Source organism: Gopherus flavomarginatus, chromosome 23, assembly GCF_025201925.1.
Source record: "Gopherus flavomarginatus isolate rGopFla2 chromosome 23, rGopFla2.mat.asm, whole genome shotgun sequence".
NCBI classification, from domain to species: Eukaryota; Metazoa; Chordata; order Testudines; family Testudinidae; genus Gopherus; species Gopherus flavomarginatus.
In genome coordinates this window covers 14,249,453-14,269,566 of record NC_066639.1, presented here as the reverse complement: position 1 = coordinate 14,269,566, position 20,114 = coordinate 14,249,453, and the positions used below count along the sequence as shown (strand labels likewise).

The window sequence follows — 20,114 nt, the reverse complement described above, 5'->3', positions numbered from 1 at the left end:
TAAGTGTTTTCCCAGTGTGACAGAATCTAGGATGTCCGTCTGCAAGGAAAGGACCTGGGGAAATTCTGATGTGGAGGTTTCAGAGCAAGCTTTAGTTCATTTCACAACTGCCCTTCTCGCTCTGCCAGGCTGCAGAATGACGCCCACATCTCGCTCCAGCTCATCCCGTCCTCCCACAGGACAGGGAAGAGAAATGGCTGCAGAGGAGCCAGTTCAGGTAGGGATTATTGGGGGGGGGTTGCTGGTGGGTTCCTGCAGGAGGGAGAGGGACAGCAAATACACAGGTGTTGGGAAGGTTTGCAAAGTCTGGTCTGGAGGTTGGAGCGGGGCAGGAAATGCACAGGGTGGAGAAATGGAGGAGGACCGGGTGTGGCAAACCTGCTGGCAGTTGTTTAATAAGTGGCCTAGATTCTAGGAACAGACCCTTGAGGTTCGGAGGTGGAAATGCTCTAATTTGTGGAAGAGGAAACAACCCACCTAGACGGGGCTAGGAAAAGTGGCCAGACTCCCAGTGCTGGAGCCTGACCCGACTAACCAGCAGCTGCTGTGAGATATGAAGGGGGCACCCACCAGTCAGGCTTAGGGGAGATGTCCCTCCCCTCATATCCATTTTCTCGCAATGAGGAGGGTGTTGGGCTTCCTGCCCATGTCATGGTGATGTCGTGGTAGATGTCTGCCATAGACCACCAGACCGGGAGGATGAGATAGAAGAGGCTTTCTTCAGACAACTAACAGAAGTTCCCAGATCACAGGCCCTGGTTCTCATGTGGGACTTCAATCCCCCTGACATCTGCTGGGAGAGCAATACAGCAGTGCACAGAAAATCCAGGAAGTTTTTGGAAAGCGTTGGGGACAACTTCCTGGTGCACGTGCTGGAGGAACCAATTAGGGGCCGTGCTCCCCTTCACCTGCTGCTCACGAACAGGGAAGAATTGGTAGGGGAAGTAGAAGTGGGTGGCAACTAGGCAGCAGTGACCATGAGATGGTCAAGTTTAGGATCCTTACAAACGGAAGAAAGGAGAGCAGCAGAATATGGACCCTGGACTTCAGAAAAGCAGCCTTTGACTCCCTCAGGGAACTGATGGGCAGGATCCTCTGGGAGAATAACATGAGGGGGAAAGGAGTCCAGGAGAGTTGGCTGTATTTTAAAGAAGCCTTACTGAGTTTGCAGGAACAAACCATCCCAATGTGCAGAAAGAATAGCAAATATGACAGGCGACCAGTTTGGCTTAACAGAGAAATGTTTGGTGAGCTTAAACACAAAAAGAAAGCTTATAAGAAGTAGAAACTTGGACACATGACCAGGGAGGAGTATAAAAATATTGCTCGAGTATGCAGGGGGGTAATCAGGAAGGCCAAAGCACAACTGGAGTTGCAGCTAGCAAGGGATGTGAAGGGTGACAAGAAGGGTTTCTACAGGTATGTTAGCAACAAGAAGGTGGTCAGGGAAAGAGTGGGACCTTTACTAAATGGTGGAGGCCACCTAGTGACAGATGATGTGGAAAAAGCTGAGTACTCAATGCTCTTTTGGCCTCGGTGTTCACAGACAAGGTCAGCTCCCAGACTGCTGCACTGGGCAGCACAGTATGGGGAGGAGGTGAGCAGCCCTCACTGGTGAAAGAACAGATTAAGGACTATTTAGAAAAGCTGGACATGCACAAGTCCCTGGGACTGGATCTGATGCATCCGAGGGTGCTGAGGGAGTTGGGTGATGTGATTGCAGAGTCATTGGCCATTATCTTTGAAAACTCATGGCGATCAGGGGAGGTCCTGGACAATTGGAAAAAGGCAAATGTAGTGCGCATCTTTAAAAACGGGAAGAAGGAGAATCCAGGGAGCTACAGACTGAGCCTCACCTCAGTCCCTGGAAAAAAACATGGAGCAGGTCCTCAGGGAATCCATTTTGAAGCACTTGGAGGAGAGGAAGGTGATCAGGAACAATCAACATGGATTCACCAAGGGCAAGTCATGCCTGACTAACCTGACTGCCTTCTATGGTGAGATAACTGGTTCTGTGGATATGGGGAAAGAGGTGGACGTGATATACCTTAATTTTAGCAAAGCTTTTGATACAGCCCCCCACAGTATTTTGCCAGCAAGTTAAAGAAGTATGGATTGGATGAATGGACTATAAAGTGGATAGAAAGCTGACTAGATCATTGGGATCAACGGGTAGTGATCAACAGCTCCATGTCTAGATGGCATCTGGTATCAAGCGGAGTGTCCCAAGGGTCGGGGGCCTGTTTTGTTCAACATCTGATCTGGATGATGGGATGGATTGCACCCTCAGCAAGTTTGTGGATGACACTAAGCTGTGGGGAGAGGTAGGTAAGCTGGAGGGTATGGATAGGATCCAGAGTAACTTAGACAAATTGGAAGATTGGGCCAAAAGAAATCACATGAGGTTCAACAAGGACAAGTGCAGAGTCGTGTACTTAGGATGGAAGAATCCCATAAACTGCAACAGGCTGGGAACCAACTGGCTAAGCGGTAGTTTTGGAGAAAAGGACCTGGGGATTACAGGGGATGAGAAGCTGGATATGAGTCAACAGTGTGACCTTGTTGCCAAGAAGGCTAATGGCATATTGCTCTGCATTAGTAGGAGCGTTGCCAGCAGATCAAGGGAAGTGATTATTCCCCTCTGTTTGGCACTGGTGAGGCCACATCTGGAGTATTGCATCCAGTTTTGGGCCAGAAGGGATGTGGAGAAATTAGAGAGAGTGCAGCGAAGGGCAATGAAAATGAATCTTCTATGATTCTACCAGGGAGTTCTCCCTGGACCCTGCTAAGGACTCCCACACCTGTATCAGTCAGACTAGTAGGAGTGTGATGGATCTGCTGAGAGAGAAGGGGCTCTCTCTTTGTGCCCTCACCCTCATGTTTTCTGGATGCTCTAATACCTGATAAGTTTGTGCAGGCTAGGTCCCTCAATGGCTATTACCTAGGATGGGCAGGAATCGTGTCCCTAGCCTCTGTTTGCCAGAAGCTGAGAATGGGTGACAGGGGATGGGTCCCTTGATAATTATGTGCTCTGTTCAGTCTCTCTGCGGCACCTGGCATTGGCCACTGTCGGAGAACAGGATACTGGGCTAGATAGACCTTTGGTCTGACCCAGTATGGCTGCTCTTGGACTCTGCTGACTGCAAGCTACCCAGAGTTTCCATTTGATTGGCTCCTTTCCCCGTTGAATAATGGGGCTGTGACTGGGGCAGCAGGTGCTGAGTGTTGGACTCTTGCTCTTTCAGGGGCCGGTGACCTTCGAGGAGGTGGCTGTGTATTTCACCAGGGAAGAGGGGGCTCTGCTGGACCCCACCCAGAGAGCCCTCTACAGAGACGTCATGCAGGAGAACTATGAGAACGTGACCTTGCTGGGTAAGGGTTCCTATCCCCTCGGTTCTTAGAAGGGGAAAGGCAGAGTTAAGTTTCATGGCATCCCCGCAATGCAGCCTCTACTCTGCTCTATTTCAGCATCACCCCGACAAGTCAGTGACCCACATAACAACAGTCTGCCCTCCTCGCTACAGAACGCTCTGGGAACAGGGCACAGGGGCAGTTCAGCCCAAAGTCTAACAACTTCACTTTGCTAAGGCAAAACTTGAAATTAGGTCCAGTGTAAAGATGAGAAGCCTCCAACCCCTGGCTGGCACTCAAACACTAAAGCTTTTCCACACAAACCAGCTCAGACTTGCAAAGTGAGATCACCCCCTTACCCTGTTCCTTAGGATTTCTTCTGAGTCACTGACTTCACGTAGCCCTCGCTGAACCCTGGAAACAAGTAGCACATATGCCACCAGACTGCAGACAATCTCCATGACAAGAGCACGCCCTTGTGCCCCTTCACTGACGCAACCTACAGCCCTTAGCATGGAAAAGGGGCAGATTAGGTCCCCCAAGTTCCACACGCACCTCCCTTCCTCTCACAGTCACAGCTCTGCCAAGCTGCTCCCAGTAATTCATCCAGCAACAAATTACAGCTACGCTGACACAGTGCACGCAGCTGGAGGGGGTGCCGATAAATGCTGGTATTCCCCATCTGTGGAACACAGCACAAAAAATGGCACGCTCTTTTAGTCTTTCTTTGTAACTGTTCTGGGTTTATAGGTTTTTATGGCCAGAAAGGACTATTAGGTCATCTAGTCTGACCTCTTCTGTAACACAGGCCACAGAATTTCCTCCGGTTACCGCTGCGTTGAGCTGTATACCTTGTGTTTGACTAAATCATCTTCCAGAAAGGCATCCAGTCTTGACTGGAAGACTTCCTGAAATGAAGAACTCTCCACTTCCCTTGGTAGTTTGTAAACCTTTGTACCAGCCTTACTGAACCGTTTCCAGTGGCTAGCGTCAACCCCAGGGTTATGGAAGGGGCAGAGATGAGGTTGTGTTTTAGATGTGGCATGTACTCTGCATGAATGTAGTTTATGGGTGTTTAATTACATTGATTTTTGGAATGTGTGGGGTTTTTTTTGTTTTTTGCCACTATAACCGTCTATCCTAGAGCTTTCCCCAACATAGCTATGTTGGTGAGCAGTGTGATTTTTTTTCATACCCCATCCTCTTTTCATGCAAGGGGCTGTTCCCAGTCCACAAATAAGTTCACTGCACCATTCGAGGTCCCAGAGTTAGAAGTCCTAATGGTCAGAGTCTATAGGATTGCCCTTATCCGTAGGGCAGAAAGGCCTAATGGCCAGAGTCATTTGGGTTGCCCTGATCCTCACAGTGGTATGGCGTAGTGGCTAGGATAAATTAGATTACTCAGTGTGGAAACGGCTAGTGGCCAAAGTCAAGGACAATGGACTGCCACCTAGGGGTGGGTGGTGGCCGGGGTAGGGGGACCCAGGCCCTCTGTGCTCCACCAGGTACCAGCCCAGGGCCCTGTCTGTGGCAAAGGTCTCTGCCACTGAGTCAGTGGGGAGCCAAGTGCAACTCGCTGACTGTTCTCAGCCCTGCAGCCGGCATCCCCTTGGGCTACTTCCTACTACGTCTGCTGGTGTCTGGGTCTCCGCCTGGGTCTTGGTGGCCCTTGCTCCTGCTGTCAGAGCCTCTGGTGCTTCCTTGTCTGGAGCCTGCAGCGACTGTCCTTCCTCTTCAGCTGTCAGCCCAGACTGAGCTGAGCTGCTCCCATTTATACTCCAGCTACATTTGGAGCATGCCCAGTAGGGCTTGGTAGGCGTGGCTTCCACAGCCCACAATGCAGAGTGAACCTGGCCAGACAAAACTGACATCCTGGCCCTCCAAGCTCGGGGTTAGGCACATGGCGAACAACCCTGTCTCGTAAAAAATAAAATATGTTACGGAAACAGCGGCTGAGAAATGGACCTTCAGTGCAGCGGTTCTCAAACTGTGGGTTGGGACCCCAAAGTAAGTTGCGACCTGGTTTTAATGGGGTCGCCAGGGCTGGTATTTAGACTTGCTGGGGTCGGGCCGAAAAGCCTGAGCCTGCCACATGGGGCCGAAGCCCAAAGATTTCAGCCCTGGGGAAAGGGGCTTGGACTTTGGCTTCAGCCCTGGGCAGCAGGGCTCAGGTTACAGGCCCCTACACGGGGCTGACACCCTTGGGCTTGGGTTTTGTCACATCCACCTATCCAGGACAGTAGGACTTGGACTTTGCTCCCTCCCTCCCCTTGCCCGGGGTGGTGGGGCACCGGTGGGCTCAGGCTTCAATCCCTCTTCCTGGGGCCGTGTAGTAATTTTTATTGTCGGAAGGGGGACGTGTTGCGATGAAGTTTGAGAATCCCTGCTTTCCTGTGTGCGATGTCCTTCAGGAGTCAAACACCCGTATGACTTCCAGTGGTGAAAGCCGAAAGGAAGCCACTGGCATGAAGAGTGAAGTGTTCAACACCAAGACAAAAACCAAACGAGTGTTTTGGAATGTACAGACAATGTACGAAACACAGAAGCTAGTTCAGGTCCCAGCAGAGATGAGATGCTACGTATCCTGGTGTCAGTGAGAGCAGATGGATGGGATCAGGAAGATTAACAACAGCCTCATTAGAAACTTTGCTGTATTCTGGACAGGATGATGGACAACACAATAACAGTGTTACCATCCTTTTGAAGATGGGAGTGGAGCGCTCCCTGCTTGAATGGAAGTCCATCAGCAGCAGAATTAGAGCCAGACTGAAAGGGAAATACAATAACATCACCCTAAGTCAGTGCTACGCTCCAACAAATGACTGTGATGAAAAAGCAAAGGATCTACCTTATACTACAGGCGGAATTAGAGAGAGTGACACGCCATGACCTAACTATCATCATGGGAGACCTGAATGCCAAGGTCAGTAAGGACAACACAAACAGTACCAGAGCAATGGGAAGACATGGGTGGGCATGATGAATGAAAACGGAGAGGCTTGTTGATTTCTGTAATTTGAATGATCTAGTCATCGGCAGAACCTTATTTCAACGTTGTGAAATTCACAGTCTCACATGGTGTTTTCCAAATGGCAGAGCTAAGAACCAGATTGACCAATGTCAACTGGCGACACTCATTGACAGGTGTGAAAGTGAGAAAGGGAGCAGATATTGGCAGCGACCACCACCTTGTGACAGCCTCCATCAAGCTAAAACAGAGAAGCGTGGGTCCACCAAACAAGGGACGTAGACATTATGATGTTGACAAGCTAAAGTCCCCTGAACTATAGAAAGCCTTCATTCTGTAGTGAAAAAACAGGTTCCAGGCACTTGCAGACATTGATGAAGAGGAGGAGAATGCAGATGAGGAGATTAACACAAAGTGGGACAAAGTTACAACAATCTATGAACAGCGCAGCGAAGCCTGTCTAAGCCAGAGGCAGAAGAGAAGAAATGAGTGGATTACACCCAGCACATGGAACACCATAGAAACCAGATGACCCCCGAAGAAAAAAGTTTTAGACATAAAATCCCAGAAGCTAAAGGACAAATACCATGAGCAGTAGAGCAAGGCACACTGGGAGATCAAACGCCCTGTGAATGCGGACAAATGACATTATATTGATAATCTAGCAAAACAAGACGAGGAGGCAACTGCTCGTGGTGAACAAGGAACCGTCTACAAAATCTTACCAGTGGTAAATGGCAGACACCAACAAACACTCTCATCAGGGACACAGAAGGCCACCTACTGACAACAGAAAAAGAACAAGAAATGCACTGGACAGAGCATTTCAAAGAATTGTTGAACAGGTATCCACCTATAGAGGAAGCAAACATCCCAGAGGCAGAAGATGATCTTGATATCAACACAGACACCTCAACAAAGCAAGAGATCATTCAAGGCGTCAAATCCTTAAAAAATGGGAAAGCTCCTGGCAGGGATAACTTGAATGCACAATAGTTCAAGGTAAATCCTGAGTTAGCGGCATCTATCCTGGCCCCTCTATTCACATCAGTCTGGGAAAGGGAAAAAGTGCCAGAGGAGTGGACCAATGGGGTTATAGTGAAAGGAACTCTCAGTGATTGTAATAACTGGCATGATATCACAATTTTATCTGTGCCAAGCAAGGTATTGTGTAAGATCATAGTCCAGCAGCTGAGAGCATTCTCAGAAAAGAGCAAGGCGGTTTTTGAAAAGGGCGTGCATGCACAGACCAGATCTTGGCTCAACGAAACATAATAGAACAATGCTTAAAATGGAAATGTTGACTCTACATAAGCTTCTTAGACTCTGAGAAGCCTTTTGATAGCATTCACAGGACCGGCCTATGGCACATTTTGTATAGTCAACATTATCAAAAGCATCTATTCTAACGTCACATGCTGTATTGATCACAGTGAGTTCAGTTTTGAAGTCAGAACAGGAGTATATCGGGGTGTGTCATGTTAGGCGTATGTCGGGGTGTTTCATCAACTGCTTAGATATTGGCATAGAAAGTATGCTTATTAAGTTTGCAGATGATACCAAACTGGGAGGGATTGCAAATGCTTTCGAGGACAGGTTCATAATTCAAAATAATCTGGACAAATTGGAGAAATGGTCTGAGGTAAACAGGATGAAGTTTAACAAAAACAAATGCAAAGTGCTCCACTTAAGAAGAAACAATCAGTTTCACACATACAGAATGGGAAGAGACTGTCTAGGAAGGAGTATGGCAGAAAGAGATCTAGGGGTTATAGTGGACCACAAGCTAAATATGAGTCAACAGTGTGATGCTGTTGCAAAAAAAAGCAAACGTGATTCTGGGATGCATTAGCAGGTGTGCTGTGAGCAAGACACAAGAAGTCATTCTTCCACTTTACTCTGCGCTGGTCAGGCCTCAGCTGGAGTATTGTGTCCAGTTCTGGGCACTGCATTTCAAGAAAGATGTGGAGAAATTGGAGAGGGTCCAGAGAAGAGCAACGAGAATGATTAAAGGTCTTGAGAACATGACCTATGAAGGAAGGCTGAACGAATTGGGTTTGTTTAGTTTGGAAAAGAGACGACTGAGAGGGGACATAGCAGCAGTTTTCAGGTATCTAAAAGGGTTTCATCAGGAGGAGGGAGAAAACTTGTTCACTTTAGCCTCTAAGGATAGAACAAGAAGCAATGGGCTTAAACTGCAGCAAGGGAGGTTTAGGTTGGACATTAGGAAAAAGTTCCTAACTGTCAGGGTGGTTAAACACTGGAATAAATTGCCTAGGGAGGTTGTGGAATCTCCATCTCTGGAGATATTTAAGAGTAGGTTAGATAAATGTCTATCAGGGATGGTCTAGACAGTATTTGGTCCTGGCATGAGGGCAGGAGACTGGACTCGATGACCTCTCGAGGTCCCTTCCAGTCCTTGAATCTATGAACCCTCTTCAGCATTGCCATTGACTTTGTAATGTGGCGTACAACAGAGACATGCTAAGAGGCATTAACTGGACACCCTTCTCATCCCTTGAAGACCTGGACTTCGCAGATGAACTCGCTCTCCTATCACATATCCAACACCGTATACAAGAAAAAACAACACATTCTGCCAGCAAATTGGATTGAAAATCAACCGCAATAAGACCAATATTATGACCTTTAACATTGCCTCACCATCACCAAAATGGACAGAGGATCATGTTCTCACCAATGTAGAAACATTCACATGCTTGGGCAGCACCATCTGCCAGGACGGTGGAACAAGGCAGGACGTCTGGAACAGAATCAGTAAAGCCAGGGGCACCTTGCAGAGCTTCAGTACAGTCTGGAAATCATCGAAATACAACACCAAAACCAAACTCAAGATTTATCAGAGCTGTGTACTTCCAACACTACTTTATAGTGCAGAATGCTGGGAAATGAGAAAGCATGACGTGTCCAAACTGTTTTCATTCCATACAACTTGCCTCAGAAAAATCCTCCGTATCTTTTGGCCCACAACAATCTCAAACCAAGACCTATTCACACAGTGCAGCCAAGAGGATGTGAGCACCATCATTGCCAGGAGACGCTGGAGATGGATTAGCCATGTGCTTCGGATGGAAACTGATTCCGTCCCCAGAATAACATTAAGATGGACACCTGAAAGCAGGTGCCTGAAAACAACATGGTGAAGAGCTGTGGAAGCTGAGCTGAGAAACCTGGGTCATAGCTGGGGAACCATTGAAAGACTTGCCAGAAACAGACAGGAGTGGAGGAGCTTCGTCGCTGCCCTAAACACCAGAGGTGTCATGGGAACATGACGTGATGATGAATTCAGGTGCAATGGCCACAGCACATCTCCTTGAGACAACACTTTACTGTGACAGCAGATTGCGGGAAACCCTCTAGCAGTTAACAGGGACGTAATCTTGCCGCACGTATGTATTTCCATGTCATCAACTCACCAGTTTGACCTGTGCTGCTCTGAAATTCCAAATCCTACCAGTATGAACTTTTTCAATAATGGTTTCCCAAAGCGGCAGTGGGTGCTGTGTACTAACGGCAAGAAATGCCAAGTGACTGAGATCGGTCGGAGGACAATGAGAATCAGCCCCAGCTGTGTGCAGAAAAAGGTTCAAGAGCAAGATGATTTTGTAAAAAGCTGCATAAGGTGTGTGGGGGTGAGGGCTATATCTTAGGAACCTCTTTAACAAATCACCCCATGTTTGGACCACTAACCCTTCCCTGAATGCCTGTGAAAAATTTGCCCAGCAAATTTCAAGACAATCTGAATAAACATGTAGCATTTAGGGTAGTTAGAGTAGTTGGTACTTAAACAGAAAATAATGCTTCCGTCGAGCTAGCTACTGCCTCTCGTGGAGGTGGATGACCTATGCTCATGGGAGAACTTTTCTCGTTGCTGTAGCGAGTGTCTACACCAGGGGTAGGCAGCCTATGGCACAGGTGCCGAAGGCGGCATGCGAGCTGATTTTCAGTGGCACTAACACTGCCCGGGTCCTGGCCACCAGTCTGGGGGCCTCTGGATTTTAATTTAATTTTAAATGAAGCTTCTTAAATATTTTGAAACCTTATTAACTTTACATACAACACTAGTTTAGTTATATATTATAGACTTCTACAAAGAGACCTTCTAAAAACGTTAAAATGTATGACCGGCACGCAAAACCTTAAATTAGAGTGAACAAATGAAGACTCAGCACAGCACTTGTGAAAGGTTGCCGACCCCTTGTCTACACTGACTCACTACACAGGACAGTCGCAGTGTCTCAAGTGTAGACAAGCCCTGAGATACGACATTCAGTGACACCCCCCATCTGTCCTTTTTCTTACTGCTCTGAATCCCACCAGCCTGTGCTCACCAGTCCTGGCTTTCCTACAACTCTCCCATTGTCTCTGGGGTTCCCTCTGTGATTAAGAAGCAGATCCAAGGTGACTTCCCCTCTGGCTGGTGTTTTTACTTCCTGGAACATGTCTCTGTGTTTTAGGAGCCCCTTGCTGAGGAGTGTCTGGCTGGGTGTGTTCCCAGGCAGAGATGGGGACTGTTAAATCCCTCATATGCAGAGTGTCCTGCACCTTGGAACACCTGGGGACCTGTCCCCAGGATTTGACAGCTTTACAATGGGCTGAGTTAAAACCAATAGACTCTTCCTTATGAAAAATGTCCCATGAACTCCCTTGATCTCCCTTGTTTTCTGTCCCCTGAGCAGGGTTTCCTGTTTCCAAACCTGATGTGATCTCCCAGCTGGAACGAGGGGAGGAGCCATGGGTCCTGGATCTCCAGGGCTCTGAGGAAGGAGAGATCCTGAGAGCTGCCTGCACAGGTAAGGGATCATTAAACCAATTCAAAAACTCTCAGTGCCTGAAGGAAAGAGCTGGGACTCCCTAAAAAGGCGTTGGGAGCTCTCGGAGTTCAGGAGTATCCTCAGGAGGCCTTGTACCCTATGGGCAACTATCGCTCATGGCTTCCTACCCATCCTCACTGACACTTGGCAGCAGCTCCCTACCTGATGGGATGTGGAGGAATAATTGTTCCTCTCCTCTGTCCTCTAAGGAGAGGAGTTTTTTCTGTCTTTTGAGCTCTAATTTTGGTTTGATTTCCCCTTTTCTACCCGTTTCTGAGGTTTCTCTCTCTGTCCTAGCAGGTGCTGGGATGGTGAGTGAGAACAAGGAGCAGAATCCTCAGCAGGAAGATGCTGAGCAAGTGGAAACACATGGGGGATTATCACAAGGATTCCAAGGGAATGTGTCCAGGCATCGTGTGGAGGGAAAAGCCTGTGAGCGTCAGCACAGGCCAGAGAGGGAGCAGGGAATCCAGCCGAGGGAGAAGGTGGGCAAATCCATTAATTGTCAGGGGACTCACCAGAACTCCAAGGAAATCACAGCCCAGCAGAGAATGCCTGTAGGAGAGAGAAAAAACACATGCACGGAGTGTGGGAAACACTTCACTCTGAACTCCACCCTCATTAGACATCAGCGGATCCACACAAGAGAGCGCCCCTACAAATGCTGTGAGTGTGGGAAACAGTTCAGTGAGAAATCAAACCTTATCACACATCAGACAAGCCACACAAGAGAGAGACCCTACGAGTGCTACGAGTGCGGGAAAAGGTTCACTCAGAACTCATCCCTTACTAGGCATCAGAGGATCCACACAGGAGACAGACCCTATGAATGCCGTGAGTGCGGGAAAAGGTTCACGCTGAGCTCATTCCTTATTAATCATCAGAGAATGCACACAGGAGAGCGCCCCTATACATGCGCTGAGTGCGGGCAAACGTTCGCTCAGAGCTCAACCCTATTTAAACATGAGAAGATCCACACAGGAGAGCGCCCCTATGAATGCTCTGAGTGCGGGAAACAATTCATTGAGAAATCAACATTTCGTAAGCATCAGACAAGCCACACGGGAGAGAGACCCTATGAATGTTGTGAGTGCGGGAAACAATTCAGTGAGCAATCAAACCTTACTAAACATCAGACAAGCCACACAGACGAGAGACCCTACGAGTGCTGCGAGTGCGGGAATAGCTTCACGCGGAGCTCATCCCTTATAAGACATCAGAGGATCCACACAGGAGAGAGACCGTATAAATGCTGCGAGTGCGGGAAAAGTTTCACTTTCAAATCAAACCTTAATATACATAAGAGGATCCACACAGGAGAGCGCCCCTACGAATGTTGTGAGTGCGGGAAACAGTTCACTTGGAGCACAGCCTTTCTTAAACATCGGAGAACCCACACAGAAGAGGAGCCCTATGAATGCTGTGAGTATGGGAAAACGTTCCCTCAGAGCTCAGCCCTTCTTAAACATCAGAAAATCCACACAAGAGAGAGACTCTACGTGTGCTGTGAGTGCAAGAAAAGCTTCACTTGGCACTCATCCTTTATTAGACATCAAAGGATTCATACAGGAGAGAGACGGTATAAATGCTGTGAGTGTGGGAAAAGCTTCGTTTTCAACTCAAACCTGAGTCAACATCAGAGAATCCATACAGGAGAGCGCCCCTATAAATGCTGTGAGTGTGGAAAACAGTTCAGTGCGAAATCAAACCTTATCAGACATCAGACAGGCCACACAGGAGAGAGATCCTATGAATGCTGTGAGTGCGGGAAAAAGTTCACTCGGAGCTCAGGCCTCTTTTATCATCAGAGAATGCACGCAGGAGAGCGACCCTATACATGCTGTGAGTGCGGGAAAAAGTTTACGCAGCGCTCAGGCCTTATTAATCATCAGAGACTCCACACTGGAGAGCGCCCCTATGAGTGCTCTGAGTGTGGGAAAAAGTTCACTCAGAGCTCAGGCCTTATTAATCATCAGAGAATCCACACAGGAGAGCGCCCCTACACATGCTCTGAGTGCGGGAAAACATTCCCTCATAACTCGGCCCTTATTAAACATCAGAGGAGCCACACAGGAGAGAAACCATATGAGTGCTGTGAGTGTGGGAAAAGCTTCACGGAGAAGTCATCCCTTATTAGACATCAGATGATCCACACGGGAGAGAGACCATATCAATGCTGTGAGTGTGGGAAAAGGTTCACTTTCAAATCAGACCTTAATAATCATCAGAGGATCCACACAGGAGAGCGCCCCTATGAGTGCTGTGAGTGCGGGAAACAGTTCACTTGGAGCACAGCACTTACTATTCATCAGAGAATCCACACAGGAGAGCGCCCCTATACATGCTGTGAGTGTGGGAAAACGTTCGCTCAGAGCTCAAGTCTCCTTAATCATCAGAGGATCCACACACGAGAGCAGCCTGTGAGTGCGGGAAAGGTTTGATCTGGAGCTCGCACCTTATTACAGTAACTCCTTGCTTAATGTGATAGTTCTGTTTCTGAAAAATGCTACTTCACGTGAATCCAATTTCCCCATAAGAATTATTGTAAATGCCGGGGGAGGGGTTAGGTTCCAGGGAAATTGTTTTTGCCACACAAAAGGCTATATTTTTATACATACATATATATATATAATATACAGACATAGTATAAGTTTTAAACAAACAATTTAATACTGTACATAGCAGTGAAGATTGTGTAGCTTGGTTGAGGTGGTGAAGTCAGAAGGTGGAATATTTCCCAGGGAATCCCTTACTTCTAAATGATGAAGTAGCCCTTGGGTGAGCCCTCAATAACAATACATTGTTATTAATGTAGCCTCCTGCTCTACAAGGCAGCATGAATGGAGGGAGGAGACACAGCCTAGCAGAGAGAGACAGAGACACACACCGTGTGTGTGCGAGAGAGAAGCACATTACTCCTTTAAGTACACTGACCCCACTCTAGGTACACTGCCTTTTTAAGGAGATCAGCAAATTGAGAGAGCAGCTCATAGATTCATAGACTTTAGGGTCAGAAGGGACCAATATGATCATCTAGTCTGACCTCCTGCACAAAGCAGGCCACAGAATCTCACCCACCCACTTCTATAACAAACCCCTAACCTATGTCCGAGTTATTGTAGTCTTCAAATTGTGGTTTGACAACCTCAAGCTGCAGAGAATCCTCCAGCAAGTGACCTGTGCCCCACGCTGCAGAGGAAGGCGAAAAACCTCCAGGGCCTCTGCCAATCTGCCCCGGAGGAAAATTCCTTCCCGACCCCAAATATGGTGATCAGCTAAACCCTGAGCATGTGGGCAAGACTCACCAGCCAGAACTCAGGAAAGAATTCTCTGCAGTAACTCAGATCCCATCCCATCCAACATCCCATCACAGACCACTGGGCATACTTATCTGCTGGTAATCAAAGATCAATTGCCAAAATTAAGCTATCCCATCATACCATCCCTTCCATAAACTTATCAAGCTTAGTCTTAAAGCCAGATATGCCTTTTGCCCCCACTACTCCCCTTGGAAGGCTGTTCCAGAACTTCACTTCTCTAATGGTTAGAAACCTTCGTCTAATTTCAAGTCTAAACTTCCTAGTGTCCAGTTTATACCCATTTGTTCTTGTGTCTACATTGGTACTAAGCTTAAATAATTCCTCTCCCTCCCTAATATTAATCCCTCTGATATATTTATAAAGAGCAAGCATATCCCCCCTCAGCCTTCTTTTGGCTAGGCTAAACAAGCCAAGCTCTTTGAGTCTCCTTTCATATGACAGGTTTTCCATTCCTCGGATCATCCTAATAGCCCGTCTCTGAACCTGTTCCAGTTTGAATTCATCCTTCTTAAACATGGGAGACCAGAACTGCACACAGTATTCCAGGTGGGGTCTCACCAGCGCCTTATATAACAGTACTAACACCTCCTTATCTTTGCTGGAAGTACCTCGCCTGATGCATCCTAAAACTGCATTAGCTTTTTTAACGGCCATATCACATTGGCGGCTCATAGTCATCCTGTGATCAACCAATACTCCAAGGTCCTTCCCCTCCTCTGTTGCTTCCAACTGATGTGTCCCCAATGTGTATCTAAAATTCTTATTATTAATCCCTAAGTGCATGACCTTGCATTTTTCACTATTAAATTTCATCCTATTACTATTACTCCGTCCTGAGCCCTGTCAAGTCCCCCCCTGCTCTGTGGAGATGGGGTACAGGAGCGGGGGGAGGGGGACATCCTGACATTAGCAGTCCCCCCCCTCTCTGCACAGCAAGCAGGAGGCTCCAGGGAGCAGCTCCAAGGCAAAGTGCATGAGCAGCACATGGCAGTGCAGGGAGGGACAGCTGAACTGCCCGGCAATTGATAGCCAGCTGGGCGGCTGCCTCACAAGAAATTTAGGGGATTTGAAGGTGGGGCTGCCGGCCCACCCTTTTTCCAAGCCCCGACCAGCTCCAACAGCTGCACTTTCTGCAAGCAGTGGACAAAGCAGGTGGCTGCTAAACAACGTTATAATGGAGCACTGGGCAACTTTAAATGAGCATGTTCGCTAATTGATTGGCAACATAACAATGAAACAACTTAACCAGGACAATGTTCAATGAGGAGTTACTGTGGGCATCGGCGATTTCACAGAATGGAGACACATCATAAAAACTTTGTGTAGGGCAAAGAAAAGATTTGTTTGAAGACATTTGCTAATTCCCACATAGCGACTTTTTAGGGCTGTTTGTACTATTTGCATCACCCTGTTCTCTCAGCTCCCCCGGGTGAGTTGCCTGCTTTTCTTTGAGCAGGTCGCCCTTCTCTGGAATGAATCCTGTGGTCCTTTCTACCAACTCCTTTCTAATGTGAGTTGTCATGGGAGTGGGTCTCTCTTCCTGGGAATGTCTATCAGCCCCAGGGGTGGGAAATAGGGGTGACTTCAAGTAGCTAAATTGAGTGAAAATCGACCGGGTCTTTGTCTCCTCTAGGATTTTCCAGCCTGCTGGAGGTAGCTATCCTAATGTAAACACCCCGCTAGATTTGCAGTGCTGACATAGCCCAGGCACAGGGGTCGGGGTTAGCTAGCACCTTCCCCTTTGATCTGTCCTAATCAACAACAATTTTCATACTTGAGACAAGCCCTAAGCATCACATATGTACTTTCACTGCATTAGCAGAGCGATTGTTAGAGTCACCAAGTTCCCCCTTTGGTGACAGATTGTCTCATTCCCAGTTGTTCTCGCGCTAGTCCAGGTTGTGGTGGGCAGCAGGTATTTTTCTTTTTACCATTTCCCTTATTGAAAATCTATTTCAATATAACGAAGAGGAGGAGCAGGACTGGGATAAATGTATCATTTCAGCCTCTGCGACACCGCAACGAAATGGGGTGAGTCGGCGGGATTATCTCCTCCTCCATTGCTGTCACTAGGCCCGAAGTTAAGCAGTTTCTCTAAACTCGTTATCTCTAGACTGATTCTTGCCTGCATATTTATACCTGCCTTTGGAAATTTCCACCGCATGCGTCTGCTGAAGTGGGTATTCATCCACGAAAGCTTATGCTCCAATATGTCTGTTAGTCTGTAAGATGCCACAGGACTTTTTGTCGCTTTTTACAGATCCAGATGAACATGGCTACCCCTCTGATACTTAAAAGTGCTTGGTTTGTTTCAAACTAACAGGGTTTTTCACGATGCAAAATGTGTTTTAAAAGTTGATTTTAAAAGCAGTTTGGTTTTTATTTTGCAAAATGAGGTGTATTTTAAAAAAAGTGTGTGGGGGGGTCTGTGCAAGACATAAGTGTGAGTTTTTTAAAAGTATTTGGTTGCAAACTGTTTTAAACTAACAGGATTTTTTTTTAACTGTTCAAATGTGCTGTGTTTTTTAAATGGGGGGGGTTGATGCATTTGGGGGTAATACTAGCTAACATGTTTTGCTTGTTCTTTAACCTGAAGACCCAAACACACATTGGGGGTGGGGAACAGAAAACCATGTGGCTTTTAAATACATGTAGGTTTATTGAAAAGTATTTGGTTGCAAACTGTGGGGCTTTAAACTGGTGGTATGTGTGTTTCAAACTAACAAGGGTTTCTGTGCAAAATGTGTTTTAAAATGGATTTTAAAAGTAGTTTGTTTTTTTTATTCTGCAAAATAAGATGTTTTTTTTAAAAAAATGTTTGTGAGTTTTCTGGGGTTTTTTGTTTTTGTTTTTTAAGTGATAGAAATAAACCCAAAACCTGTGTGTGTTTGTACTGCCTGAAATGGATTATTTTGTTTTAAAGCTATGGCTTTTTAAATAGAAAAACACAGTAATGAATATTTTATTTTTTAAGTTTACAAGCTGGTTTCATGTGTTTTTATAATAATGTTTGCTCCACAGTGCAGTCAAAACATGAGAGATCCTTAAATCAGAGGGTAAAAAAGTTCAAAAGAAAAAGGAAAGAGACAGCTGAAAAGGAAAATTCACCAGCATCAGTAACTGATGGATGGATGAAGCCCAGTAAATATATTTTGCTTATTGGTTTGGTTGTTTTATGAGGTTTTGTATTTTAAGTAAATACATAGAATCATAGATTATTAGGGTTGGAAGGGACCTCAGGAGGTCATCTAGTCCAACCCCCTGCTCAAAGCATGACCAATCCCCAAATGGCCCACTCAGGGATTGAACTCACAACCCTGGGTTTAGCAGGCCAATGCTCAAACCACTGTGGGTGAGAACGATGGTAAAGTTCAGTTTTTTAAAATGCCGCCCCCCCCCCCCCATAGGCATGGACAACTTTTCTGACAATGCTGTAGTCAGAGCTACAAGGACACCTTCTCCAGAACTGCCAAAGAACCAGGAATCTGCTTTGAGACCTTTAACAACGCAAAACTGCACAAGAGCATCAGGGAGGTCCAAACCTCCATATACGTCAAACCCAAGGACAGAACAAAAGACTCTGGTAAAAAAACCACCATGCAACCACAACTCCAGTTCCTCAGTGGCCACCACCACACCAAACCCTAAGGAAACAGTGAGCGAAAACACCCATATTCACTAACCCAGGGCACGCACTCTAGGGGTTCTGAATGTGCGTAAAACCACACACATTCACAAACCCAGAGCATGCGCTCTAGGGGTTGTGAATAAAAAAACAAGGACTGACAAACCATTCTCCTAAAACCATAAGCTTGTCACAGGTCCCACAATATTCTAGTATTTGGGAAGAGTTTGATGCTTCATTCAGAAAACTGATGGATGCAGTATCCTCCGGGGGGGGGGGGGGGGGGTCTAAAAGAACGGCATTCTGAAAAGATTTAGGAAAAATATAATGCTTCGTTCAGAACACTGGTGAACTCTGTATCCTCAGGGGGCCTAAGAGAAAGGAGGGCTGGAAAGGGTGGCTCTGAGCAGGTGTGACTAGGGACCCTGGGTAAAAGGGGCACCCTCCAGGGTACACATCAGCTCATGTGTAAACAAAAGTGGGGGACAGCGCTTGGGGGATAAACAGATGGTGGCCAAAAAGTTCCATGCCAGGGTCACTGTAAAAATTTTTAAAAGGGCTAAAGAGGTAATGAGGTAAAAAACAAAAAAAAAGATTGAGATGCCCCCTACTGGAGGCTCTCAAACTGGCTTGTCTGAAAATGGGGAGGTGGAATCAGGCTCTGGTTTAGAAAATTCCCCAGAGGGCTCTCTACATGGGTCCCGTTCTACTCCCAATGACCCTCATGGAGGCGCCTCGGAGTCTGACTCTCAAATAGCACCTGATGTAGAAGATGCCGCTAATGGTCCCGTGGAGGAACCCTCAAGTAACCCTGAAAATGCAGAGGCGTATATGGAGAGAGTGAGAAGTTGGCAACGTGAATTACCTAGATTTGGCGAATCGGTGTGTTTTGAGGAATTTTGTTTTGTCGATCTTGAGCAAATAAATTCAGCTGAGCAGGTTGTGGAAGCCATACACCGGGGAATACAGTTAGTAGTAGTCAAATTATTCATAAAAAGAGACAATGTTTAGTAAACCTGGCTTACATTGGTACCAGTCTGTGTTTTGCGGGTGGACTCGTGGCCGTCATGTCCGATCGTAAACCTACGGACGTGGAACTGTTAGCGGAGGTGAGAAAGTTGAATGAGAAACTGGGGTGGTTCTGCTCAGTGACACAGCAATGTTTGGACAGCATTTAGGAGTGAACATACAGGTGGTGCTGTATATGGCGAAAGGCGGCTGGGGATTTTTTTAAAATGGGAGGGCCCCAGTGTACCCCACGTCTTATTTCTTCCTGTTGCAGGATGAGCATTACTATGGGGTTCTGGATGTGAAAAAGTTTTTCGGTGCAAAAAATTATTGTGAGTTTTGCCACGTGGCGTACAGTCACAACCACTCTTGCAGGTATCGTTGCCCCCTCTGCTTGAGCGTAACGTGCTCAAACAGCGTGGACGTGCAGCTGCGGTGTCCTAGCTGTAGACTGTATTGTCAGTCCAAAGAGTGTTTGGAAAGACACATCGACTGTGCATCGAAAAAACAAGTTGAATGCCTGTCTAAGCCTTTGTGTGGTAAGTGTCAGTCTTACGTGGACAAGCCGCACAGGCGTAAAGGCAGACGGTGTAAGCAGTGTCAGAGTTTGATCATTGGTGATGTAGAGTCACCTCTGTTTTATGGACAGCCTTAGAAAGCCGGAATCCTCAGAAAAGTATGTATTTTTTTTATGATTTTGAATGCACGCAGGAGACTGGGTTGTACACTTCCAATTACATTTTTGCTATGTCCCTAAAGCCAGAAAAATCCTGTGAATTTAAGGGTGATGAGTGTCTTTCTATGTTTGTTAAGACCTTTATTGGCAAAGAGTTTCGGGACTACACATTCCAAAGGTTATGATGCATATTTTATTGTTAGACAGTTACTGAAGGAAAAGATATGCCCAGAACTGATCACTCAGGGTAGTAAACTAATGTGAGTGGAAGTTAAGGCCCTGGGCATTCGTTTTATACTCTTTAAACTTCTTGTTCATGAAGATTAGCAAG

General features: G+C 46.7%; 1 protein-coding gene across 1 annotated transcript in view; it reads left to right on the top strand.

Annotated features, from left to right (window-relative positions):
• The window catches only part of LOC127039466 (zinc finger protein 850-like), a 33,316-nt gene continuing 13,202 nt past the window's right edge, over positions 1 to 20,114 (top strand). Inside the window, exons 1-5 of the mRNA XM_050933235.1 lie at positions 1 to 217; positions 3,246 to 3,372; positions 11,020 to 11,133; positions 11,452 to 12,043; positions 12,212 to 13,570. Of these exons, the coding sequence (XP_050789192.1) occupies positions 32 to 217; positions 3,246 to 3,372; positions 11,020 to 11,133; positions 11,452 to 12,043; positions 12,212 to 13,570 (2,378 nt within the window). The 5' untranslated portion in view covers positions 1 to 31. The remainder of the gene's footprint in view (positions 218 to 3,245; positions 3,373 to 11,019; positions 11,134 to 11,451; positions 12,044 to 12,211; positions 13,571 to 20,114) is intronic.